At 42.2% G+C, this 27,350-nt stretch overlaps 2 protein-coding genes across 2 annotated transcripts in view; both read right to left on the bottom strand.

Annotated features, from left to right (window-relative positions):
- Positions 1 to 5,682, bottom strand: part of PLEKHG7 (pleckstrin homology and RhoGEF domain containing G7) — a 31,238-nt gene extending 25,556 nt beyond the window's left edge. The window contains exons 1-2 of the mRNA XM_018560238.1: positions 5,500 to 5,682; positions 2,032 to 2,054 (exon numbers count right to left, since the gene is read on the bottom strand). The gene's annotated coding sequence lies outside the window, so the exon portion shown is untranslated. The remainder of the gene's footprint in view (positions 1 to 2,031; positions 2,055 to 5,499) is intronic.
- On the bottom strand, positions 2,028 to 26,371 carry LOC108790054. The gene is made up of 4 exons (XM_018560232.1): positions 26,338 to 26,371; positions 5,500 to 6,235; positions 3,991 to 4,026; positions 2,028 to 2,054 (listed from the first exon to the last, which is right to left on the bottom strand). Exons 2-4 carry the CDS (start codon positions 6,211 to 6,213, stop codon positions 2,028 to 2,030), a joined length of 777 nt encoding a protein of 258 aa, XP_018415734.1. The 5' UTR covers positions 6,214 to 6,235; positions 26,338 to 26,371.
- Positions 26,372 to 27,350: the final 979 nt, after the last annotated feature.

Genomic DNA, 27,350 nt, shown 5'->3' with positions numbered 1-27,350 from the left:
GAATCATACAAGTTTGCTGATAATGTCACAGGCAGTGGTAAAAGCTGTTTTTCCCCCCTACAGAAACAAGGTAAAAGAACAAAAATCATGCTGGGACATGTTCTTGAGTGAGAGAGGGAGGCTGGGGGATAAATATGGGTTATACCTACACAAATCCTGTAAGGCCTCATTCACAGTATCCACATTCGCAGCAGCTGCTCGTTAAACTCAATGGCAGGACTCAGCTGCATGCAGCTACATGCCAACCTGAACATGCACATTTCTACAGGTACGGATGCACGCCCTTGGACGCAGACAGTCTGTGTCCAAGTGTGAATGAGGCTTTAACCACCCGCTTCAAAGTTTTAGTCTTCCTACCAACCTAACTGACCTTCATATACTATAAACAGTCTCCTCACAAAAGGGGTTCAGAACTTCTCCTGTTACAAGTTCACTTTAATGCTGGTTCCTGCTGATGCTTATACCTACCTTCTTTTTGCCCCATTCACCCACAAGAAGATGCTCAAAATCACAACTCTGACTTTATATAGGGCCAAGCTGCCAAGAAACCTAAGCTCATCTAGGACTAGTGATGTCACATGGCAGAATGGGGAGTGAGTCTTATGCTCTCCTATACCTGGAAGTACCAAGAATATCACTTGCTTGGGGCACAATATTCAAAATATTCAAAATACTGTATGTTAGATTAAGACTTATCAGGATCACAAAGCAACATATCAGCACCCTTCTGTCTTCCTGCATCTTTATATTATGCAAAGCGAAATGAGTGGTGTCATGTGTGTCAATCTGACCCACATCTTCTTCATTGCCTTCTGATGATCTGATAAATAATTAGAAATATATTCTATAGGGAATATCTCTGGTCTGATACATGCATACAAGCAACAAATGACATAGAACTTTTAGAGTGCACAAACCTGTCATGGGGCTGCATGCATGAAATACTTAGTCTAGACCTTTGCTGCAATCTTTGCATGGTGCGTAAACTGGCTTTAATAACATTTTACAAAAAAAATAAGGACTTCTTCCAGCCCCCCAAATATGGAATATCTATAGGATAGTGTGTTTATATAGTACATGCAGGCACACAGGGCTTTCAATGCCACTGCGCTGCGTGTAAACTGTTGAGTCCAACTCTTGCTCCTACTTCAGTGGCAGTTGTTGGGGCGGGCAACCCTTGGCAAACAGATCCATGACCCATAGTTTAGGAATCAAGGCTTTAGAAAGATGCTTGCTGTGGAAGGTATGGATCTGGGTTTCTGTAGTCATAGGATGATTTTTGAATCAGTAATCTCTTATTATCACCTATAGGATACATAGCTAGTTCTATTCTTTTCAACCCGACTGGGCCCCTTACAGGTAAAAGTTAAAGAGACAGATTTTTCACCACACAGTAGCAGAAAATGGGATTCTGTGAGATTCATCCTAATAATAAATTCACATTATAGCAAGGTGGGGCAGGTAAATTGTACATAATGACATCTAATTCTTGTAACTTCTGCCAGAGAACCATTTACTGTATCTCCTGGCCGGTATCTTGTGACGGAAGTCCACCACTGGTTTTCTGCCCTGTTTCTGAAACAACAGTCCAGTGCTGAAAGAAATATAGTGGGAACTGCACTGTCATCTGTCCTCTTGCTAAAAGGTTTATATGCCTCGTTAATAAAACTGCTATCTGTAGGGAAGAATGTACTTTTAAAAACATTTATAAACAAAGTTTTTATTAGGCAAATTTGCAGATGCCAACCCACCAAACTGGGCAATGATAGTGAAGTGGATTTGAATGTTTGCTTATCTGCACCAAAGAATTCCTGCACTATGTGCATCATCATTGGTCTTGGTCTGTTCTGTAAAATGTTGCGAACATATGAAAAGTTTCAAATGCATTCACTGCAGTGTTACCTATATCCCAATACACAGGTATCACATAGAACAGCAACCCAAATGTTTCTTATAAATGTGAAGCATATCTGATTGAAATCAACATAGCAACATGTAAACACTGTAGCAAGTTCTTTCCCTCCTCCTTACCGTGACTGGTGAAACTCCTTCAGCTGCAAGACAAGAAAAACACAAACTGCTTATTTTTTTTGTCACTCTTTAGATACACTTATGTTATACATAGGATACAATGGCAGTCACATTACACATACATACAGTAGCTACACACAACAACAATTCAACTTTAATACTACAGTAAACTTATCCTGCACCCACGGGGATTGTTAGGTGCCGGATAACTGTAGTTTCTGGTTGCTTGAGAGATACTATTAACACCGACCCCCCCCCCCCCTTCCCCCAGAGCTAGCTTCCGCAGCCGACAGGTGAATGTAAGCAAGTCCATTTACATCACATTCCCTATATACCAACATGTGTCTGGTAATTTCAGTTTTTTTCTTCATCGCAAGACGGAGAAAAAAACTGGATGAACACAAATGTTAAAACAGTGAAGGTGTTGAACTGGCAGTGAACTGATGGCACCCATGTGAAAGGGGCCTAAAGCCTCTTTTGGCATAAACCCCAGGTGGGTCCGTACAGATGTGGCCAATGTGCCCATTCGAGTGAATGACAGGCTGACAGTGGCCACAACTGGTCATGGCTGTCCGCATGTAATTGTACATGGAACGATTACCTGCAAGTCTGCATAGATGATTATCCCTGGACACAGGCAGATTGTGTCTGTATGGACCCACCTGGGACTCCTGTTGCAAAAATCTGCAGGTTCTTGCTGAAGGAACCCCCAGACGCACATAAAAGACCCGTCTGCCTGTAGACTAAAGGAACTCATCAGTTTTTTTGAAACTTACTAGAAATATAAGAGCACAGATATGTGTATGGGTGGTGGTGTCCAAAATGATGTTTGCACTATATTAAAGTGGCATTAAAGTCACGGTTTTTTTTTAACTTACCTTTACTGCTTTTAATACTTACCTTATGTTATGCCTCTTGCTGCGGTCATTTTCTTCCTTCCATTCGTTTCCAGCAGTCCCTCCAGTGCTGGTATCGGTCTCTGATCCAGCGCAGACTTCTGTGTCCCATGTAGTCTGTCTGACGTGTAGGCTCCTGGCTGCATTCATTCACTGACACAGTACTGTCTCTACTCCTCTCCCCGCCAGTAACACGAACTGTGCATGCGCCTGCCCACATCATCCTCCTGCACGGCTGTTCAAATCTGTGTATTGCAGCCGGGAGTGAGCGGTGCAGACGTGCAGAGGTAAGTATTTCATAGTAGAGCGCTTTTTTTTTTTGTTATGTTGTGGCATATATCTACTGCCTTCTAGCAGTAGATATATGCAAAAGAAATTGAGACTTTAATTCTACTTTAATTACTGTATTATATACCACTGCTATAATTAAACGTTAGTGAACACATTGAACTCAGATATACTCATATATAATTGTGTATCATATTCATAGCTTTCAGAACTGGTAGGGTTTCAACAGAGGTTTCCAGCTCCATTCTTCATATGTAACCTAAGATTTGATTTCTTTGATGCCTGTGTGACTTTGTTTAACAATGAACTTAGTATGAGATGAATATAGTGCCAGGAAGTACTAGATTTAAGGACCTCTTCTGTATAACCACAAGCTAAATCATGACCGTTAATGAGAGAATGATACAGTGCCAGCATTCACTAGCGTTGGTTGCTAAGAATATTGACTGTTAGATATGTGATTTCATTCTTCTGTCAGCTTGCAAACATGACCTAGTTCAGCAGAGACACAATGTTCTGCTCCTATGTTCCCATTCATTTCCTAAAAGTAATTAAGATAGGATGAATGTAATAAGTGATGCTTGTTAAGACCCCCGGTGACACTGTAAAATGCTGCAACTAAGCAAAGTTCAAGTGAGCACACATGCTGAATTTCTGATTTTACCTTCCCACTTCATAAGACGAATTTGTGTCTACATCTAAACCTGAACTCAAGGTAGCTACAAAAAGCTCTATTTTGTCCAGTTATGAATTTTTAAATAGACCCTTTCCTCACCTGATCACCACCTAATACTCCTGGAAACTTTCCAGGCTGGAAATATGTATGAAGAGTACTTAAAGAAACACTGCCTGTTGCAAAGATGAGGCCCAGATCAGCAAAGATTTTTGTATTGTGATTTTACAGCAAAATTGATGCTGCTGGGAGTGTTGGTAAGAGAGACCACATTACAATACAGGAATTTCTGCTGAGCGAGGGACATCTCTGCAGCAGGAAGGGTCCCTGCAAGTACTCTTAATGCAGATTCACCAGGACAAATAGACAGGGTGAATCTCCATAAACGGGACACAGACAGCAATAATAACTGAGAGGTATTCTCTCTCCACTCTATTCACTAGTATAAGTACCACCCTCCTCATAATCCCCATGTACAGCAGAACTCAAACTGTGAGGGGGGGGCAGATCTCTCTATCAACGCTGATGACGTTATTCAAGGAATCCCCGCTGTTTCTTTTGTATTCTGACAGATACCCGAACATATTTTCCGACCGACTCCTTTGATGAGCTGATCAAGGCATGCCGACCGAATGGGTGCCGAGAGTGGCAACCACTGTGTGAATTTTGTCTGGTTCCTAAAGAAGCGATCGAAATTTGCACAGTGTATGGCCCCCATAAATGTCACTATCGCAGATGTTACTTTAAATAGACCCTACATTTTGAATGTTTCCATGTCCTTAAGTTGGCTATACACTGACACGAATGGTCACATGAAAATAATATCATCAGAACATTCAATAATGTCATCAGAGACATGACAAATGTCATTCGAAATTTCATTTGATTTTAACATTCAATTTTTAAATGAATGGAGTTTCTTGAACAGAAACCACATACACTGTTAGGATTTATCCACCGGAGAAAAATGTTTCATCCTGTTCCTTTGTTTGCTTTCATCACTATGGCCAAAATCGATTGTCTATTTGGCCCCATTAACTATGAGAAGATTGAATGAACAATCTGAAAATGTACATAATTTTCTAATTACATTCTTCTGGTGTATGGCCAGCTTTAGCTAATTAGAGCTGTATCACTTGCTCTTAGCTCTCCTTCTAACTTTGTACAAATGCTTAGAAGAGCAGAGAACACAGGGGTAGCCTCATAAGTAGTTTGCTGCTCCTTTGCTGTCCACTCAGCTGGATGGAATGGTTCTTAAACCAAAGTGTATTACTTTACTGCAATGTATTTAGCCATTTGCCAAATGTCAACCTGAACTAAATCAGTATTTCTGAATTTAAATCTAATGTGTTGACATTCATCACAGTACCAGTTAGTGTATGGTAAGTGATCTCTGAGTATTTTTACTGTCACACATTTAATATTGAATAATATACTTAAAAACACCAATTAAATATACAACCGACTGTCTTTATACATCATACAGTTCTTTGTCAAAAATGATTTTGTCTGTAGAATATTTGCAAACAAGTCAAATGAAATTACTTCCTCCAGAAATGTATTTAGCTCTGTATTTTGGATTAATATTTCACAATGATAAATATGGCTTACCTTAGAACAGGTGAGTAGCTCTCCGGTATCCTTTTTTGTTTCGGATGCAGATGGACCATTGTAGTTTTGATTCGGTGACTTTTCATCATCTGTGTAATTAGTGTGGAGACCAGGTTTGCCCAAATCATCACTAGTATGGTTTAAATTTTGAGATACAGAAGAGCCATTGTCCTGAGAAGAGGATAACACCAGTGTACCCTTACAGCCAGATGCTGCTAAAGAGTCTGCATTTTTCTCAAACTGGTCTGAGGAGCATAGCAAGACAGATTCCTCTTTGTGAGCTGGAAACTTGGAGGCATCAAAATAGTCCTGCAAAGACAAGAAGTTCCCAAATGTGTTCTTCCTGAGCCTCCTCAAAGTGGGCGAGGTAGATATCCTGGCAGGTGCTTGTCTGTCAAATTGAAATGGTGTATTGTAGCTTACATCAGCCTCCATGGAAGGTACTGTAAGAATAAGTGGAGGAATCAGATGTGTCTTCTTCTGCATGTTTTCTGTGAGGGCTTTGTTGTATTCTTGGATGAACTGGGAATCCTTTAAAGTGGATTCACTACCTTCGTTTTTTACATTCATCTCATCCGTTGTTATAGTCAAATTGATAGGTGGAGAGAGCCTAAGGTCAAATACTTCATTGTGATCGTCTATGGAATATTCCGTATTTGAAGTATACTCCTCATCCTCCATGGCTGGGAAAAACACCTGAACTGGTTCCAGCATTTTTCAGGCACACATTTTGTTCCTAAAGAAGGAAGAAGCACAACGCTATGAATACGTCACATACTGCAAACAAAGAGGAAACTAACTACTAGCTGCTCATACCACTGGCAGTCCTCATGAGAACATTGAATCATTATGCCATTGCTCTATTACTCACTGATGATACACATTAACACGATGTATATTCCTGAAAATACCAAGGTTTAATGTTTAGTAACGTGACAATTCACACTTAAAACAATGATTAAGCTATATTCTTGAATTGGAATCTCACTACATGAAAACAGGTGACTCTACACGGGCAAATGGATTTCTCATACGATTCATGCCTTGAAAACATTGCAGCACTGTATTTTTGTAACAATGTAATGGTTGCTTTTCATCTAGAGGTGGCACTGCCTTTCCTTTTCCATCCGGGCGGATGATTTATGACAGCAAGCATGCCAGCATAGCAAATTGAAGTCTTACAGGAGCTTCCCTCCTTTCTACAAAATTATTAATCACTGGCATCTTTCATGGCATATGCCTCATTACGCACTAATGGAAATGATACCTTCACTGTCTACGGAGCGCAAAAGAAAAACATCTACGTAGCTGATTTATTGCTTATTATACCTGAGCACTTGCCTCTGTGCATGGCAATATTCAATACATCTATAACCTGCATGTACAGACAGATCTATCAGATGGTCATTGCAGGTACACTTCTACACATAAAATGTATGTATATCCGTATGCTTTAGTTTTGGATAACACCCCCCTGTCAATGTATCTTACTGATATATGGGTCACATTAAGTAGATTCACTATCTCTATTTGTCCTGGTGACCTTTGTCACCAAGACAGAAAGGGATGGGAATTCCAAAATGTTACAGTTTGCACCAGAGCAAGAGGTGGGGGAAGTCTTCTAATGGAGACCTCTGTTCAAGTGACAACTGTCTAAAAGGGGAATTTCTGTTTTGTCTCCAGGAGACGAAATCTACCCAGTTGGACACAGACAGCAAAAAATGAACTGATGGGGGTTTTAATCCTTCCTTACGCTATCCAAAATGGAAAAAATGATTTTGGCTAGAAACATTCATATACCAGTTCATATACCAGTTCAGATTCTTGGCATTGTAGCTGGGACCTAGCTCTTGCATTCCACCACTGTCCTGAAATCATTAATCTGTATTGTATTGCAGTGTCACATGACACTAAACAAAAATGTATCAGTAATTGGTATCTGTGTAATTGAACAAGTACTTGTACATGCTCTGGAAAAAATGGTATCGGTGCATCACTAATATATATATATATATATAATATAATCATACATTAAAACAGGGATGCACAAATCCCAGGAACCCCGTTGACAATGTTCTTTAAACATGACAACTGACTCCTAACTTCAGAATTTTTCTCTAGTCTAGTCTTGGAGCTGGAAAAGTATCTGTACTTGTACTTGTACTTGTACCAGGTACGGTACTTGGTATGTGAACATCCCTAATTTTTGCTTTACAAACTGTAAGAAAACCCTCATCACAAAAACATCTGCAGGGCATTATACAATAAAAGCATCACATGTTTTATCTTGAAACTCCCAGCACTGTACATGACATTGCTCTGGTCCTTTGTCTGTTCACTCAAAGTATTGGGAAGAGTACATTTTACTCTCTCAATACTTGTAACTCAATCGAAGAAGAAATAATCAAACACGTAGAACAATTTCACTTGTTTTCAACATGGACGTAACATGTGAAGTATAATCAAACTAGTTTTTATTTAATCATTTCAGGGCATGAAAGCAAAAAAAAAAATGAATAAGCACTAATCAAATTAAATGATGGTAATTTAGATAGGATCAAACAAAACAGCAAAACAAGGGTGTGTCGCCATTTCATGAAAATGATTTCAAATATGATTACAAATTCTAATTAAATCTAAAAATAAAATGAAAAGAAGATGCAAATTGGATGCATGTGGCCAGCATAACAATACCGTTTCTGTTTTCTTTGAATGTTTCATGCTGAGCCTAGTAAGAGTTCCTGAAATAAAATAAATAACTCTAAACTAGGGATGTTCATATACCAAGTACCGTACTCGGTACAATTACAAGTACAGACACTTTTCCAGCTCCAAGACTAGACTAGAGAAAAACTCAGAAGTTAAGAGGCAGCTGTCACTTGTAAGGAGCACATGGAGCTCCTGGGATTTGTACATCTGTTTTAATCAGGGGTGTGGAAATTTAAAAAAAAACTACTTGTCCAAGGGCTAAAGTGGGGGCCAAATCTATTTGTCCTTCACTACAATCTACTTGTCCCAATACAAAAAATCGTTTTAATCAAAACTAAGGATGCACCAATACCGGTTTTTCGGTATCGAGTACGAGTACCGATTTTTTGCTTTCGGATCTCGCCGACACTGAATACTTATACCGGTGCTTCCGCTGACATAGAGTAGGCTTCCCTGGTAATCAGGAAACCGGGCAGCAGGTAATGACCTCCCGCCCAGGTTCCTGATTGCCACGGAAGCCGGCTCCATGTTGTTTGGCCTGCTTGATTGCGATTGGCCGGGAAACCTGCTTCCCGATCAATCAGGAAGCCGGGTGGCGAGTAATGACCTGATTGACCGGGAAACTGGCTCGATGCGGATTGGCGAGGAAGCCGCCTTCCCGGGCCAATCAGAAAACCAGGAGGTGGGTCATTACTTGCCGCACGGCTTCCTGATTGCACGGGGAACTGGCTCCATGTTCCCCTACGGCACTGCCAGTCAGAGGAAATTTTCATCTGGCCGTAAGTTCCAATATCGGGGAAGGTATCGGAGCATTTGGGTGAGTACGAGTACTGTGCTAAATAGCGCTTCTCACTGGTCAGTGCAGTCATCTGACCACGTTGACCAATGAGTGCTTGCAATTTGCAAGCGAAATTCAAAATGCATAGGGGAGGACTGCGCTGGACAGCAGTACGGGGGACAGATAGTACACCCATACTGGTGATGGGGAGGGATTGTTCGCCGAAAGGTAAGTATAGCCAGGGGGGTGGCGGTTTGGGAGAGACAGTGCCAGATTTCATCAGGTAATTTTAATTTTTCCATATTACCTGGGAAAATGAACTTACCCTTTAATGCACATTATGTGTGTGTAAGAGAATTCTGGCTACCACCATGGAATGGCAGCTGCAATCTCAAAGCACATGCAGAATGTACTACGCATGCGTTTATTTGCATGCTGATGGCGGGGGCAGCAGGGTTTCATTTTTATTTATTTTTTTACTTTTTCATTTTTTAAATCTTTATATATTTTATTTTTTTAACTTTTTAGATTTTATTTAACTTTTTATTTATGTACTTTTTCCCCTTAATGTTCTTCCTATTACATAGGAGATTCAAATCCCTTTATGTGATAGTTTGGAGGTGACAGGTTCTCTTTATGGAACCTGCCCTCCAACACAGAACATCTGTTCTGTGTAGTTCCTGACAGCCGAGACAGGTGGTGCTGTGATTACAGCGCCACGGTCTCAGAGAACACACAGAGAGCCCGTAGAGCAGACGTTTTTCGTCTGCTCTATGGGCTCCATGGCTGAGCCGTTGTGCCTTAGTCTTCGGGGGTCCCCCGGGAGAGCGGGCGACCCCGAAAACTACGGCGGGGGGGGCGGGCAGAAACGATCGCTGCTCAAATTAATACAAGTGGTCTGATCTGACCACTTGTATTAAACGAGCGGCGGCGGCTCCACAATGTACATTCAGCTCTGCTTGTCTGGAGCCGGGCTAAATGTACTTTAAAACTACTCGCCCGGCGCCCGAAACTGCATGTCCCGGGCGTCGGGCGATAGGAATTCCACACCCCTGTTTAATGTATGATTTAGTTTTTATAAATATATATTAGTGATGCACAGATACCAGTTTTACAAGTACAAGTACTGATACTTGTCCAAGTGCTCACAAGTACGAGTACTGATACATTTTTGTTTATTGTCATGTGACAGTTTTTCTAAAACAATACAGACTAATGATTTCAGCACAGTGGTGGAGCGCCAGAGCCAGGTCCCAGCTGCAACCTCTGCAACCCTGGTAGCTCTCATGAAAAAGTATCTGCACTGGTATCTGAATAGCCCTACTCTAAACATTGCACATTATCCCAGTTAAAGAAGAACTCCAGATACACAAAAAAATGAACCCTTGTAGTGAGGCTACCACCACACTGCAAAGGTTAACTGCTCCTTTTTTCTCTAGGGGCCGGAATATATGATTTGCTCACCTGACCCCCGATCCTGCGGCCAGTGAGTGCTCACCTCTCTCCCCTTCCGCTCTGGCTGCATTTCCTCGGCATCCTCATGTCTAATACAAGAGAATGGAATGTATTAAACGTGATGATGTCAGCGTGGCTTAGACCACTTCAGCCTGAGGGAGAAAAGGCTGCAGGGATCGGTCTAGCAGCCAGATGGGATTGAGTATCTGGTATGTATATTTCTTTTATTTCAGCCCCTAGAGAAAAACCAGCAGTTAACCCTTGCAGTGTGTGTGTGTGTGTGTGTGTGGGGGGGGGTGAGGAGGGGTTACATTCCTGGAGTTCCTGTTTAAAACACTTTTTACAGGGCACACAAGTTTATATCTGTGTTAAATATGTTTAATTAATTTACTCTAGACAGCTATAAACAACACAAATCAATACAGCTCTGTATTCACTAATATATTATTAAAGTGTATGTAAACCCTAATGATAAACTTCCATTATTTGCTCCCTTTTGGTCTGTTAAATATGCTATTGGAAGCATTTTGTTACATCTGCTTGATAAGTTAAAAAAGACCTGTCAATCTTGTCAGAAATTTAGAACTGTCCTGCGTCCCCTGCACACTTCTTGTGTTATCTCAAATACCCCCACCCCCACCGCTTTTTTGGACTACAGAATGATTAGCCTTTATGTTGTAGAGAGTAGAAATGGTTGGGTAGTTTAGCTAAAGACAACTGGGCAGGGCTGACACCACTGAGTCCACAAACATCCTGTGTGTTGTCAGTCCACAACAAGACTTAGGAACTGAGTGCATTTCTGGCAGATCAACAGGGATATTTCTATACTTGTAAAGTCTTTAAAGGGATAAAACACGGGGGGGAATGTGCATGTATTGCAGATGCAGAGATGTACTGCATATTTGTTTTTTATTTTGCCTTGGTATTCGCTTTAAATGTATTTTTAAATGCAAGCAGTGTAAGTACATGATTTTGACTTGGTATCAACCTGCATGCGTTACTTTAAAAGACCCAGTCACTAGACCATTCATTTCAACAAAAATCTTCCCAAATTAAAAGTCCCGAGACTGCTGCTGGGTGCCGCCATCTTGGATGTGATGTCAGCAGCCCTAGCAGATACAGAGCTGTCACTCAAGTGACATTCTACAGTATCTACGTTACCTCCTACCACAACAGCAACATACAAGGCTATGTAGGGAGGTTAGAGAGGGGGTGGAGGAGCTGGACCAGCACAGAGTAATTAGATATTACCAGAAGAGGAGAGGGATATGATGTGGAAGGAGTAATGGGGACTGCCATAGGCAATTGACTCAATCTCGTGTAGTCAAATTTCCTCACACATTTAAATACACATTGCAAGTGAATAAAAAAAGGAAAGCAAACACTGTAAGTAAGCATTTAAAATACTTGATTTTTCTGTGATTATACTCTTTTTTTTAAAGTTGGTGATAGGTTCTCTTTAACTGCAGCACAGGAAAATCAGGTTATCTGCCCTGTGAGGTTTCACTATGTGGTAGAGCTGTGGTAATCTCAGGACTGTATGCACAGAAAAACTAAACTGCTGGCAGGTAAAACAGCTGACTTTTACATATTGCAGCTGTTTGCCCAGGGTTCAGCTTTAAATATATAACTATTGTTACTAGGGATGTACCAATACTAGTATCGGCATCGATACAGAGTGTTCGGGCGAGCACTTGTACTGGCCCAAATGCTCCGATACTTACCCCCAATACCGGAACTTCCGCAGTGCCACGAGGGGACATGGAGCCAGCTTCCTGGCCAATCAGGAAGCAGGTAATGACCTGCCTGGCCAGGAAGCCAGCTCCATGCTGATTAGCTGGGAAGCCGGCTTCCCGGCCGATCAGCATGGAGCCAGCCAAACAGCATCGAGCCGGCCAAACAGCAAATAGCTGGCTTCTCGGGCAATGAAGAAGCCCGTCGCGGGTGATGACAAACCGCCCAACTTCCTGATTGCCCGGGAAGCCGGCTCCATGCAAGCAGAAGTACTAGTATCGATACTCGGAATCGGCGAGTAACGAAAGATGAATATCGGTACTTGTACTCGATACCGAAAAATCGGTATTGGTGCATCCCTAATTGCTACATTAATGAACAGAATGAGTTAACGCTAATGTAAACCAAATCTCCTAACACCCTATGTCTGAGCTCTACATGTGAAAAGCTGCATACAAGTGTTTTTCACAGGCCACAGTGAGCAGATTTCCAGTTACTATTGCCAGGCGATTGAACGTCTCCTTTTTCCTGTTTTCACATATTTGTTTTGACATTTCTCAAGCACGACACCCAGAGTTCTCAGACATGCCCTGTGCAGAAATGTAGAAGAATGAGTGTTCATTTGTGACACGGCACTGTCAATACGGCTGAAATATGTGCTAGGCAACACTCACCAGCAACACATAAATACATATTCTTAGCAATAAGGAAAAAAAAATACTTTACAGAACACTCAGGTCAAAGTCACAGCCACAACCTCTCTGCCATCACTGTCAAAAATAACCAGCAATTACAACTGTTATGTTCTGAAACTGATCTGGTCATCACACACAAGATTTCAAATATTACAGTAGGTCCAATGAGGCATTTAAGAACAATGACAGGATGAAACTAAAGCTGGCCGTATAGTATTAGATTGTTTTCAGTGTAAGCCCATGGGCCGAACAAAAAAAATCCAATGGATCCCTGCTAAACAGCGTGGATGGATGAATCTCCTTCTGCGGCAATTGCATTCTGACAGCAGCGGGTGTGACACTGTCAGAATACCCAAACATTGACTACATCTGATTGGCTGCAGTCACTGTTCAGCAAAGAGTTTCCATCTATTTTTTTCAGGCGAAAGGGTGCCAACACGGCAACCCACTGGGCAGATTTCGGACGGTTCATCAAAAAATGTGCCCATTGTATGGCTAGCTTAACCATGTTGTCAAAAGATGCCATTCAGGTAGTTAAACTGCCAGACAACACAAATGCCTCTAACCCACCTGTGTGATGACCTGTGTACAAAATAAAAACTACCCCATCCACCAATAACTGGCAGCTCTCTGAACACTGGCCGCCTACTGCAGAACATTTTTCATAGCTTGGCCTAGCCTACCAATAGTATTCTGTTCACAACATACAGGGTCCAGTGGACACACACCAAATGAAAAAGATTTAATTTGAGGGTCATAGTCACCAGAGGTCCACTTGTCTTGTCATGTAGAGTATAATCTTCAATTGGCCATTCAACCAGCCATTTCGGGAACCCTCCACCAATCCCTAGCTTAGGACTGGGTACAAGAATGATGCTGCCTTATAGGGAATGTGAAGGTCTATTAATATATATTCAAGATCAATAAAGTACATTATGGGACCCTTGTATCCTGTTCTGGGATCTGCAGCTTTTAAAATACCCTTCTTCATCCTAAAGTGGATTAAGGGTAGCCTGTGACACACGGTGGAACCAAACTCTAGACATTCATACTTGCCTGAACAGTGAACGTACCACTATAGTAGCCTGTGCTTTGTTTCCTTTTGGAGGGCTTGTCGCACTGCACCCATGAAAGCCTTTCATTTCTGATTACTTTGCTCTCTTTCTTTCTCTTACCTTTTTGCTTACCTCCATTTTCTTTTTTCCTTCTTTCCCACCATTGCTAAACTTTTTTTCCTTTATAGACCATACTTATGGAGCAGAACAACTACCCCGGATTTACCTGGGTTTGTTTTCTTCCTTCTGCATAGTGGGCCCGATTGTATGTAGCAATTTATGTTTGGATGGGGAATACCTCATTAAACTCTAACTCTAATTATGTAAACATTTTGGCAAGGATGAGATTTGCTGGAAATTGATATTCTTTTTTTGTTCCCGTGAGATACTGACTTTCTCAATGCTGATCAGGGAAAACAGAAACCGCTCAAGGCCCTTGCACAAAAAACACTACGTAACCCATTATCTAAGCCGGAATCACAATAGCATACTCATCCCTTGTATTATTCTCATGACATTCAGACAATATGTTTCCAATGCCTTTCCATGTCTGACTCTTGGTTAATGACCTAATAAATCATTTAGCGTCTGTATTTTAACCTATGCCTAGTTGTCTTTAAATCCTTCTTGTCTCACCACTGTCTGTTTGCCTTCTAGTGTATATTCCCCTTGAGCCAAGTATTTCTGTCTGTCTGCTGAGATAAGATCGCAACCTGTACTTTGTACTACATAACATGACTCACACCATATACATCTAGACAATGAATGTAAATGAATCCATAGATCATTGTGAAACTCAGGTGCTATCGTTTTATAAGGCCAGTAAACGTAAAATAAAAGTTGTTTAACATAAACTCCGTATTACATTCCATCTGTTAGCTAGAAGACACACAGGTTCCTGATGCAATATATTGTATATCTTCCAGCTAAATAATATAACTTAAAATGGAACTGAACTCAAAAAGTTAAGATTTGCTATGCTATATGGAGAATGTAGAAACATGTATTGCACTTTAGTACCCTGACAAATGTACCTTTTGTCTTGAATTCCTCTTGAAAAACAGCAGAGAACTTCCTGTTATGTGAGCGTACGCAGGCACTCATATGCCTACAGCTTCATAGTTGTATAGCTGCAGTGTGAGATCTTAGGCACTGCTGTATCTGACTGTCTTAGGATAACTGGGGTGAGATCTGGTGATGTCACTACTGTGCTGAGCACTGTTCTCCTTGCTGGAATCTCTGGCATAAGGAAGCAAAGCCCTGCCTCTACCAAGATGGCCACCTCCGTACAGATACAGTGCAGAATAAGGCATGGTAAATCAGTAATGGGGAAATGATTAGCGGCAGGGAGATCACAGGCAATACTGGTGACTAGTCCTTTACCCTCTGCCTGACTTTCTTTTAGCACAGCTTCCACAGTTCAGGTCTTCTTCAAACAAACCCAAAATTGCCCACAATGACATAATACCCCATTTACCAGTTTACACTACAGTTAAAACCCTTAAAAAAACTCAGAAAATGTTAATATTTGATCGGCTCACCTGACTGATTGGGAAGGATATAAAGATATCCAATAACCCTGAATCCCTGGTTGGCCAAACATCTGCTTTCCAAATGTAGGGAAAGGAGCCCCCCTAAGGGCTAGTTCACACCAAGCGCGTTCCAGGTGCAGAGCAGTTACAGAACGGATCAAAACTGCGTCCAATGTATTCCAATGGTATTTTGGGCTGTTGTTCACAACGCAGCGTTCAGTTCCAGAGCATGTAAAAAAACTGCAGCGAGCCGTATTTTTCGTGCTCTGGAACGCTCTGGAATGCATGCAAACGCATCAAAAATGCATGCAAATGCCCTGCAACGCACTAAAAGTAAATTTTAGACTAAAATAAAAATGTTTCTTTTTTTTACAAAAACGGCCCGGAACGCATAAAAAACGCAGCATAAACGTGGCAAAAACGCGGCACAACCCACTGCACTGCGTGTGCAGAAACTCATGCAGATCTGCATTTGGTGTGAACAAGCCCTAAAACAGGATATCAGGACCAGTGATTTCATCAGCATTGAAATAGCTTAAAATCCTTTGACTGTCATAACTCTTGAATCTATCCATGTGACAGTTTTTATCTACCTCTACCAGACACAAGAAATTGTCACCACCTTACACACCCAATACACCCAATGGGAGCCCAAAACAAACATAAAATAACAACGAGCTTAGCAAGACCATTCTTCTAATGAAATATTGTTTTTTCAGATGTGCATTTAGGTTAACCGTGTTGTATCTGAATAGGGAGCAATTTTCTCTGATATTCAACAAAACAAAAACACATTTAACCACATATGTCTATAATGCAGAAAATTTACAGGAAGGGGCGCATTTTCAAACTGGATCATAGAGGCGACATGCTCGTGCAGTTGAATTTTTTTATATTGTTTCTAGTAATGGTTTTAGGCGTACAGGCAGTCCCCGGGTTATGAACAAGATAGGGACTGTAGGTTTGTTCTTACGTTAAATTTCTATTTATGTTGGAACAGGTCAATTGTTTAAGTGTAACTCAGGCCAAAAAATTTTTTTTGTGTGTTTTGGATAGCAAAGGGAAGGGTTTACCCCCTGTAAAGTGTGTTGTCTATGCCCCTGTTCAGAAGATTTCTCCTGCCTTTCTGTCCCTTTCCTGAACCCATGCTGATTGTCATTAACTATCCCGTTTTCCTGAACAAATTCTACCAGATAATCCTTTATTATGCCCTCTAGCTGAAGCGGTGTTCTGCATTGCGCTGTATAATGTGCTTTTGCTGGGTTTTGTAGTCCTCTATAGCCGGTGCCATTCTGCATTCATTGCTGTATAATTTTACACTTTCCATTTCACTATATTGCACACCACACTATCTTTTTTTTCTTTTTTACTTCCACCGCTCCAAGCTTATTCCTGTGATGGACTACAACCTCAATACAAACTAGTAGTCCATCACTGGAGCCATTTTTTAAACTTTATTTTATTGTTTATCCGATTAACCGATTAATCGAACTTAATAATCGGCTAACTAATCGATTTTGAAAATAATCGTTAGCTGCAGCTCTATATTTTTGGACGCAATCCCCCACCGTGTATTGTATGTGTTTGAAGGTGAGACAGCACTGTTTTAATACGTCTTTTTCTCCCCTGTATTATTATTATTATTGTATGTCTACTTACCATGTTGTGCTTCTGTAACATAATAAAAAACGGCAATACAATATTTTGGGAAAAGGTAATGACTTAGAACTGAGTAAATGTCAAACTAATTATGTATCTCCGTAGAAAGCTGTGTTTCAAAGTGACAACACAGTAATCATGAATATTCACTCTATCGTTCATAAAAAGAAAGTAATTGTAGAAATAAAAAAAAGGTTTCTAAGCAGTTGTACAGGGCAAAAGAAAACCTCTAAATAGACATGTAAAGAATGACTTACTTAGTTACCATCCAAACAGCACCCAGCTTATTATTTTATTCTTTACAGCTAGGAGAGGCTTATTACTGGCGTTGAAACACTTATTTAGTAGTTTTACAAGGGCAATGAAATCATTATCCACATGACTAATGGAATGCCTTTCATAGTTTACTTTTGTTATGTAACTGATGTCTACCTCAGCATAATAGGATATTATACCTGATACAGTCTGTTTAGATCCAGGATACTGTCATTATATTAGATTTATTCAGATTGTTGGCAACTAGGCTGAAGTTGGCCATGCACATATAGTTATTTCTCGTTTAGCCCACGGGTTTAACAAGAGAAAATCATTTGATACCCTCATTAACTAAACATTGTGGAAGGAAGAATACCATGTGTCGGCTTTTGTATTCAGATAGCTGGGGATCTTGGAAAGGTTTACTCTGCTCGAGTAGAGCAAACCTTTCCGGGATAAAATGTTTCTCCCCTGGGTGTCAGGGAGCCGCCATCTTATAGCAGGAGACTCCCAGAACATCCAGGAGAGTTTAGAGATCTGCCTTTGGAAGATATCTTTCCCCTATTCCAGTTCTGGTGACATCACATTTTGGATTTCCTATCACTTCCTGTCTCAGTGATAATGGTCACATATACTGAGGATGAATCTCTGCAGACAGCAATAAAAACCTGACAGGAGTTCTTACTCCATCCATCGAAGTGTATCCCCACTTTTGCAGTCAAATTTGAGAAAACTCCTCTATATGTTCGCTATGTGTTCCTATTCCAACAGCATACTGAAAAATTTACAGCAGAGGACGCCGCGGGATCGCAGGGACAAGGTGAGTGTCACTTTTCTCTGCAGCCCCGAGTCTGGCTCGGGGTTACCGCTCCTAGCCATGCCTGTGGCTGCCAAAAATCTTACAAGGTCACCTACCTATGTAGTAGACGTATGTAGTAGACGAAGTGATGTATAGCAGTGAATAATATATTTAGAAAGCGAATATTGTTCCATTTTATTATAGTTTACTATAGTTGCCCAGAGTCTTACCTCAGTATACCCTTCCCTCTTGTTTCCTTTATGACTAGGCCCAACAATAGTAATGCAGTGAGGTGAGGAGGAAGAGCAATTTCAGTGACTCACATCGTGCTCAGTGAGCACGTGTTTGCAGATGTGGCCTGCCAAGGCTGTGAGAATTCTTTTTCTACCTGATTCACCCTGGATAACAAGTTGTAAATGTCCTCAGCTTCAGGACTGAACATGTAAACTAGAATGACGGATCAACAATGTACATGATAACACGATGTGCAACTGCTGTTTTCTACTGCACAAGTTGAAGTGTTTCCTTAAACCCTTCCTGATGAGATATAATTGAACGCTCTACTATTAATCTAAAGGGCCATTCACATGCTATCCAGTGGCACCTCAGGCACGCCTCCTGCCGCAGTGCGATCGCCTGCACCAGAATTCGTGGGTAGCAATGCCCAGCATTCCAGTGCTGTGGGATCGCAAAAAATAGTGCATGCACGAGTGACATGATTGGCACACCACACCCCTTCCCGCCCCAGAACACGGGAGGCTTAGTTTATGCAATCCAGTGTGTTCAGGGCACAAAACCGTGCTGGAATGCACTGGATAGCGTGTGAACTGGCCCTTAGAGGCACGTTCACACCATGTGTTCGAGCTGTGCTGGCTATTTTTGTCTTGGCATGCAGTACTTTTTTTAAGCGCACCGCTGTAAGACGTGGTACAACCGCATTGCAATGTGGTGAGCCCATAGAACTTAATGAAATTATACCTGTGACACTTCAATAAAGTTCTGACAAAAAAAAAAAGAAAAGAAACATTGACATGCAACTCGATCACACAACAACAGCTGTGCGGTTGAGCGCAGCTGCTGGAGTGAACAAGCCCTTAAAGTTTTTTTTAGGATTTTGAAAGCTTTCATTTGATGGGTTGTCTTAATAAATACTGAAATAATGTTTTATATATATATATGAGGACATATTAAACTGAACTTCGAGCACAATAAACTTGTAGCTTCTGATTACTCAGAAGCCACCTCCCATGATGACTGCTATTTGTTAAATCCTAAAAATCTTCTTGTTTACATGTGGGTGGAATTTTTACTGCCGCTGTACTTCCGTGCCCAATGTAAGCACTGCGTGTATGATGTAAGCACTGCATGTCTCAATAGACCTAACTGCTACAGTCGCACCTTCACCTTCCTCTCCTCCTGACTATTCACAAAACACACAGCCCAGGCTTTGTCTTGTAAAAGGCCTCAAGGATGGAAAGAACTCTTGCTTGTTTTTGTCTTGGGTCAAAAATAACAAAGTTATACTCACCTGATCCTCCAAGCCGGCTTGCTCTCAGACTGGTCCCTTCCACCTCATTCCCCCTCCACTGCAGCAGTCTATGTTCACCAATCATCACGTTCTGTACACTGTGTATAGGACATGAGGACATCAAAGGACATACTCCGCTACAGCGAAGTTGGAGAGAGGCTGGAGGGAGCACTGTCACAGCCGGCTTGCTCCGAGGAGCGGGTGAGTATAACTTTCTTAATTTCAGAATTTTCACCATCATTGGCCTGATGATGGTACTGAGGTTGTTGCTAAATAATGCTCTTAGCACCATACATGTTTTTCCCCTCAGTATTTTAATGTTTACACCAATAGAGTTGCGTGTTAAATCAAAAAACAGTAAAAGGGAATTGATCTTAAAGAAGAACTCCAGGCAAAATTGTTCTTAACCCTTGCAGTGAGACAAGCCCTGCACTGCAAGGGTTAATAAACATTCTGCCCAGAGTTCTGCTTTAAAGCAATACAAATATATTATTATAGAAACCTGTAGTTGCAGAATTTGTGGTTTGTCCTGGATTTTTTTCCACTGCAAAGCAGATCAAAAGTGTTGGTCATATGAAATGACAACAGAGCGGATTTTCATAAGTTCAGTCATCTTTAGTGTATTAATGCTAAGTACAGATTCATAAATCCATTTTCATTAGATTGACTGCCCTAAAAATCCTGAAAGCTGAAATCTGATTACATTCCATGATTACATTGCACGTAGCAGGTAACTGCTAGAAAAAAATAAAAAAATAAAAACTGTTGCTGTTTTGCCTAGGGCAGCAGCATTTGTAAATACACCGCTGGGCTGAGCTGAAGCAAAGAACACGATCAGCTAAGCCAAACAGCTGGCAGTTCGCTCACTACCGAGGGGCTGAACAGGAGGGAGTGAATAGTCGAATGCGGCCGAGCGGCATTCGGCTCGGTTATTCTGCTCCGAGGTAGCAAGCAGAATAAAAAAAAAGAAAAAAAGTTAAACAGTGTGTGGGGTTCCCCCAAAAGCCATACCAGGCCCTTTAGGTCTAGCATGAATTTTAAGCAGAAACCCCATGCCAAAAAAATGGGGGGGGGAGTGGGGGGAAAAAGTGGGAACCCCGCTAAAATTCCCAACCAGACCCTAAATCCAAGCACAGGAAATGGGGGACAAGCGAGTGCCCCCCTCCCTGCACCATACCAGGCTACATGCAGGGGGGGCCCTGGAAAGGCAACTCTTCCCCATGCCGATGAGGACAAGGGCCTCTTCCGCCACAACCCTGACCAGGAGGTTGTGGGGGTCTGCGGGCAGGGGGCTCATTTGCATCGGATTTATGAATCTGAATTAATAAAGGCGCGTTTGTGAATGAGTAAGGGGTACTTGTACTCCTACCCATTCACTAAAGTGTTAAAGGATAAAAGTAAATAAAGCCCACACTTTAAGAAAAAATCCTTTAATTGAAACCAAAACTAAAGTCCTTTTAATAAAAAACAAATCCCAAAAATGGATCTACCGAGGTAATCCAAAGGTCAATCACGACGTCCATCGTTGTCCACAACAACAGTGACTCGTCAAAATAAAAAAAAAACCTGACACACGCCAACCCATCTGCACAAGACGAACTGCTGCCGCAGAATGAAAGTTTGACAGATGCCACCCAAATGTCAACAGATAGGCGAAGCTAGCGGCTCCGCCTATCTGTTGGCATTTGGCCGCACCTGTCAAATCGCTATGGTAAGTCTCGGCAAAATGAAAACACATGGTCAGTAGCCTGTCATTGAATGACAACAAATGGGCGGAGCCGGCCATGACATCAGGGCCGACTCTACCCATTGTTTTCATTCGGCCAGGACCTGAAAAGACAGTTGCCTCACAATTTTTCAGGTGGTGGGGGTCCTCTCCGCACACCTTACAGCAGTCCTGGCCAAATAAGAACGGTGGTGCTCGCAATGACTATCACGGATGGCACCGTGCAAAATACGAAGTAAAAGAAACAGGTCACCAGCACTCGTTTAGAATAAATATGTCCTTTTTTAATGGACAATTGTGTCACTACAATCAACAGAGCCGACGTTTCAGGGCCGCAAAGGGTCCCTTCTTCAAGGCAGTAAAATTGTGAGTTTCTTTTTCTTTTAGTTGCCTCACAATGTTAACACATAGGCAGAGCCATCGGTGAAGTCACGGCTAGCTCCGCCTAGTTGTTGACATTGTATCGGTATCTGTCAAATTTTCATTCTGCAGCGGCAGTTCATCGGGTGTGGACGGGTCAGTGGGGTGAACATTGTGATCAACCTTTGGATTAGGTGGATCTATTTTTGGGGTTTTTATTTCTTTATTAAAGGAATTCTCTTAAACCTGGGGGACACCACGCCATCCTTTTGTTTGTTTTTTATTTGTTTACATTTTGCTTCGGTTGTGGCTAAACTGAAGGGCTCTGGAGGCCGAAGTGAGCCGAAGCTACGGCTATATCCTTCGGCTCCTTCATGAGTAACCCCCTAAAGAACCCTTCAAACCTTGGGATCCTGGTGCATTGTATTAATGCATTTTTGACATATTGAACTTGCAGGCGATGCATTAAAACACCCAAGAAAACAGGCCTGCACCATTCTTGTAACACAGCACACTACAACGAATGCTAGTGCCTTATCATGTGTTGTGTTGTGCTGCAACACATGTGCAGTGGAGCTGTGTTGCCTTATTATGTTGGGGTGCCATTCAAAATGAATGGCATCACAATGCATGTGATGTGTTTTAACATGCATTGTGTTAATGCGTTTAGTGACAAAATGCACAACAGTGGAGACGTTTCTTTGTCCCCAAAGGGATCCGCTTTTTCTCTTATCTCCATCCAGAAGGCAATTTCAATAGTGATACACTAAACTAATTGATCCCACATAAAATGAAGGCTTATCTAAGTGCTGCTAACTGTTATTGCTACCTGCATAAATCACCAAGTAAGACAGATATGGGCCCCATAGCAGACATATGGCCTAGTATGGCTATAATTATGCCCAGTGGCGTATGTAAGCAATTCTCTTCCTGCAATGCCATTTGATAGCTCTAGGCAGTGAAAACAAAAGTCAGCTTTACAGTAATATTGCCCAACCAGTATGGTGTATGAGAATCTGAGAGCAGCATCTACCATCAAGAGGATACTAGCTTAGTTACACACAGGTACCTTCCCTTATGGCATAGTCCCTTTATACATGGCTACCAGCCAAATCTAAATGTCCAAGGTTTTAAATACAGACGAGTGAACTTCTAAGAAGTTTGATCAGTTTTGGCTCAGCTGAAATTTTGGAAAATTTGCAATTTCCAAACTGGGTTTTTTATTGATTAAATGGGAATCCATTGAAGAGTATGTGTATTACATAGCAACAAATGATGAATAATTGTACCAAATGGTTTGAGAAGATCCTATCAGCCATGCAGATTGCCCAAAGAAAAAAATTCAAAATACTAACTAACAAAGCCATACACAACTCTGCACCCTGCTACATCACCAACCTCATCTCAAACAAATCAGCCAAACAATCTCTTTACTCCTCCCAAGACCTCCAGCTCTCTCGCTCCCTTGTCACTGCGTCCAGTTCTTCTCCGGAGCCCTAAAACTCACTACCCCAACCTGTCTGGCTATCTCCTACTCTGTCCCCCTCCCAAGCCATCCCTGAAAACTCATCTGTTCAGAGAAGCCTATCCCACCTCTACCTAAACACTGAACTTTTTCTTTCTCCACCAACGTATCCCCAAACAGTTATTACATGTTTATATCACCTGTCCTCCTTTTTAGATTGTAAGTTCTCATGGCTCAGCAGGGCTCTCCTAACCCTCTTGTCTTGAACTGTATTTTAACTGTTCTGTTTCCCTTTATGTTGTAAAGCATTCTGCAAACTGTTGGTGCTATATAAATGCTGCATAACAGGGTTAGTCAAACTTCGGACCTCCAGCTGCGGTGAAGCTGCAAATCCCATCATGCATCTGCCTCTGCAAGTTCTGCCTGTGGCTGTCAGGGTCCCACAATATCTTATGGGACTTGTAGTTCCACAATAGTTGGAAAGCCAAGGTTTGGCTGCCCCTGCTGTATAAAAATAATGCCTGATGAGATGATGGGGCCAAAAAAAGAGCCCGAGCCACTTACTACCAGCCTAATTCTACCAGGGATAGCACCCGGGTGGAACGTGGTGGCACTGGAAGTCAAAGTCAAGGTGCCAGGCAACAGCAGAAACAGATATAAGCCAGAGACAGCCTTTTGTCCCTTTCTCCACAAGCCATATGGGAATCTGAACTGGCCAAAACAACATGAAATCTCTAATTTAAATCAGGGCACCCAAATTCATGAAATTCAGTCTAAATCTAATGTCATCTGAATTTTGGGGTCAACTCTAGTTTAAAGACTTACAGGGTTATTCACAAAAGGGTGAAGAGTTTGGAGAAGGCAGGAGAAGTGAACAATCTAGGACAGCGTAGCTTATTTGGAAAAATTCTCCAATTCAGCTCACGTTCTGGTTCAGCTATGTTGTCCTAGATTGTTCACTTCTCCTGCCTTCTCCAAACTCTTCACCCTTTTGTGAATAACCCTGTTAAAGATTTAGAATATTAGCCAACACCACAAAAAAAAGAATCGATCCTAAGTGTTTACATTGCTTCATAAGGATTTATTCATCAGTGTTTTCACCGAAGATTCAGCTAGAAAAATGTATAAATCTTTGATGAGAACATTGATAAATGGTTACTGTACGAGGGCTATTGAGCAGCGCGTCCCCAAGAGTCGCACTGAAAATTTTCCCCCAAGTATCGCAAAACTGTCACCCAATATTCACCCATTTTCTGATCGAATCTTGTGTAAATCTTGGGTTTCAAAAACATTAAAGAGACCCCTTTAGTCACACTGCTGTGGCTTTTAGGGTAGTTTTTCTAAGTTGGTATTTCAGTGGAAAATGTCTTTTGCATTCCAGTATTGTGAAGTTCCCTGGAGGGCGAGGGCTCAAGCACCAAGGGGTAATTAAATCATAATTTCTATGCTGAATCTTGCTGCCAGAAATATCTAGCATGAAAAACGTGTGTAATGACGCATAAAGTACTCGCGTTTATCTTCATACAGCATTTCAGAAATGGACACGCGTAAATGCATTCTAGCAGCTAGAATATGAATTTATTACAGCCATTAGCGTGACTTTACGCTCGTACACCCGTACACGCACTTAAACTACGTCAGTACGCTCCTCTCCAAAGGTTTTTTTTTTTACGATCTTGAGCTGTGCTCTGGATTACAGATCTGAATGCCACAATGAGCTCGGACACATGGACACATACCATAGAGGTGCAGAAACATCACTAGGGTTAGTGTCACCCGGTGTGGTAACTCATGGTGTCACCCCCCCAAAAAAAAATAATTCAGTTAAAGCGCCCATACATACGGTTTTTGTATGATAATCGGCCAGTTGGTGGGAAGTAAACGATCACAATTACTTTTCAACTGGCCAAATTTCATCTATCAGGCAGGCTAGAAAACTTTTTTCAAGTTGTACTAAAATCGCGGGATTAGTGGTGTTTTTGTCAGAACAAAATCGCAACATGAACACTGCACATGCGCAAATGAAAATCCGTTCTGTCGATTGACAAAATTTGTACAGTTAGTATTGCTAACGAACGATAATCAAAATCTACATTGGTCTGTGCATGATGAGGTATTCGAGAAGAACTTAAACAGGGGTTCGATGACAGGACAAAAAAAATGGAATGATAATTGTGAGGCGCATGGCCAGCTTAAGAAAACAATATGTCTCCCCTGCGTTCCAATGCACAGAATTGTGCTTGATCTCCTGTGCAGCCCGGCTTGTGGCAGCTGAGACAGGAAGCAGTGGTGTCACTATGGGGGTGCGTCCCGCACCTAGGTGACACCATTAAAGGGGTGACGCCAAAATGACTGACAGTCGTTTTGGTGTCAACCCCTCTGAAAAGTCAAGCACTCGGTCATGGACCGAGAGCCTGACAGTTGCACAAGAGAAGAAGGGACCCGGCGGCATACCTAATCGCGCCGGGGGGAACGTTCCCTCCTCTCTCTGCCAGTGTCCATCACCAAGTTAGCCCCGGCAGGTATTACCAAGATGGCGGACCATGACATAATTGGGAATGTGCGTGATGACATCATGGTGAGGTGTCACCGGGTACCCGGCCTTGGGACGCCCCTGACAGGAAGCGATGTGTGTACAATGCTTCTGTCTCTGATCACACAGAGCAGATCGGAGAATGAGCGTTGTTCGGTCTGCTACTCGCTCTCCATCCTGAAGTCATTTGCCATGCCGATAAAATAATCCCATCTCCCCAGGCTCTGGAAGCAGAGTGGGACCTGGTGGTGCACTGGTGTCACCCCCTGGCAGGTGTCACCTGGATACGGTCCATACCCTCCCAGTGATGCCGCTGTGGAGGTGCAGATTAAAAAAAAAACACCAAAAAGCTGAATTTCTTGTGCTACATGGTACTCCAAAGCAGTACCATGATCAGAGGCTGACAGTTTCAGGAGCAATGTGAAAATGATTTTTGTAGTTGACAAGCAGCCTATCGGAATGCCATCATTATTACTTCGTGTGAGTACATGTAAAGGAAGGAGAAGGCAGCTGTGATTTAGTAATAAGAGGTGACACCACCAGTATCATACTCACAGCTCCAGGATCCCGATCAGCTCAGCGCACACCGATGTGCCTCCCTCCTGTCCAGCGCACACCAGGCACAGCGCTGTTGTCATTCCGCTCAGAGTCCAGTCCCCCGGGGTCGGTCACATGACCCCGCCTGCTTAGCCGGCAGCGCTCCAGTGTGCACCGGGCGCCAGTCAGTGCACGTCTATAGTCAGCTGTAGCCGGCTGTCTCTCCGCCGCACACACAAGTGTGACAACTTGTGACGGAACTGGTCTTTTTTCTTCGGAGAGCGCAGCCTTTTGTTATCCATTCCACACCCTGCCTTAGCCTGGAGACCCGGGATCATTTTTCTAGCAAGGCTTGTCACAGGTTCTATAAAGTTAAAGGGCACGGCGCCGGAATAGTTGTGTCACAACAACCACATGTAAGCTGTCATTGTATTTGCTGGTAAAGTCTACCCAAAACACTCAACAGAATATGGCCCTGAAATGTCAATAATAAGTAAAAGCTGAACTTCGGGCATGGCAAATATTATTCACATACAAGAGTCAGATGATGAGCAAACATGGTCTAAATACAAGGGGCATGTGTATTCTTATGTGAATCTTGGTGCCCTTTGAACATTTCTTCAAAGGGCACCATCCAGTGTGAAACGTCTCTACAGGAGCTTCCTGTAATAAAGACCAGTCACTGCTGGACTCCCTCCCTGTGCAGGGTGACTGGTCTTGTATCCACCCCCTCCTGTCGTTACCTGCAGATAGCCTGTAGTGGGTGGAGCCTGCTAGATCCCTCCCACAGCTCTGCTCTCTGCACAGGTTATGTACAGTGGTGATGATGTCACTGCTACTTTTACAAGGTGATCTCAGGGTTTGCAAAGGCATTTGTTGCACACAAAATTGATTTATATCCTTTGTGACTGTTGAGGAATATTATTACAGTTTTTGTGCCTAAACCTAAAATTGTGCTTAAATCTCGGCGTCTTTTGTTTATTTCTTCCAGATCTGCGCAGGAACAACGCCTGCACTTTGCCTCTGTGCTG

The sequence above is a fragment of the Nanorana parkeri genome, unplaced genomic scaffold (assembly GCF_000935625.1).
Source record: "Nanorana parkeri isolate BGI_ZX_2015 unplaced genomic scaffold, ASM93562v1 scaffold442, whole genome shotgun sequence".
In the NCBI taxonomy this organism is placed as follows: Eukaryota; Metazoa; Chordata; class Amphibia; order Anura; family Dicroglossidae; genus Nanorana; species Nanorana parkeri.
This window is presented reverse-complemented; position numbering and strand designations above follow the sequence as displayed.

Coding starts and splice junctions, on each gene's coding strand:
- LOC108790054 (XM_018560232.1), bottom strand. CDS start 6,213: ATGCTGGAACCAGTTCAGGTGTTTTTCCCAGCCATGGAGGATGAGGAG. Junction 4,027..5,499: donor AGCTACTCACCTGTTCTAAG/GTAAGCCATATT, acceptor ACATATTTCCAG/CCTGGAAAGTTTCCAGGAGT. Junction 2,055..3,990: donor GAGTATTAGGTGGTGATCAG/GTGAGGAAAGGG, acceptor CTTGTCTTGCAG/CTGAAGGAGTTTCACCAGTC.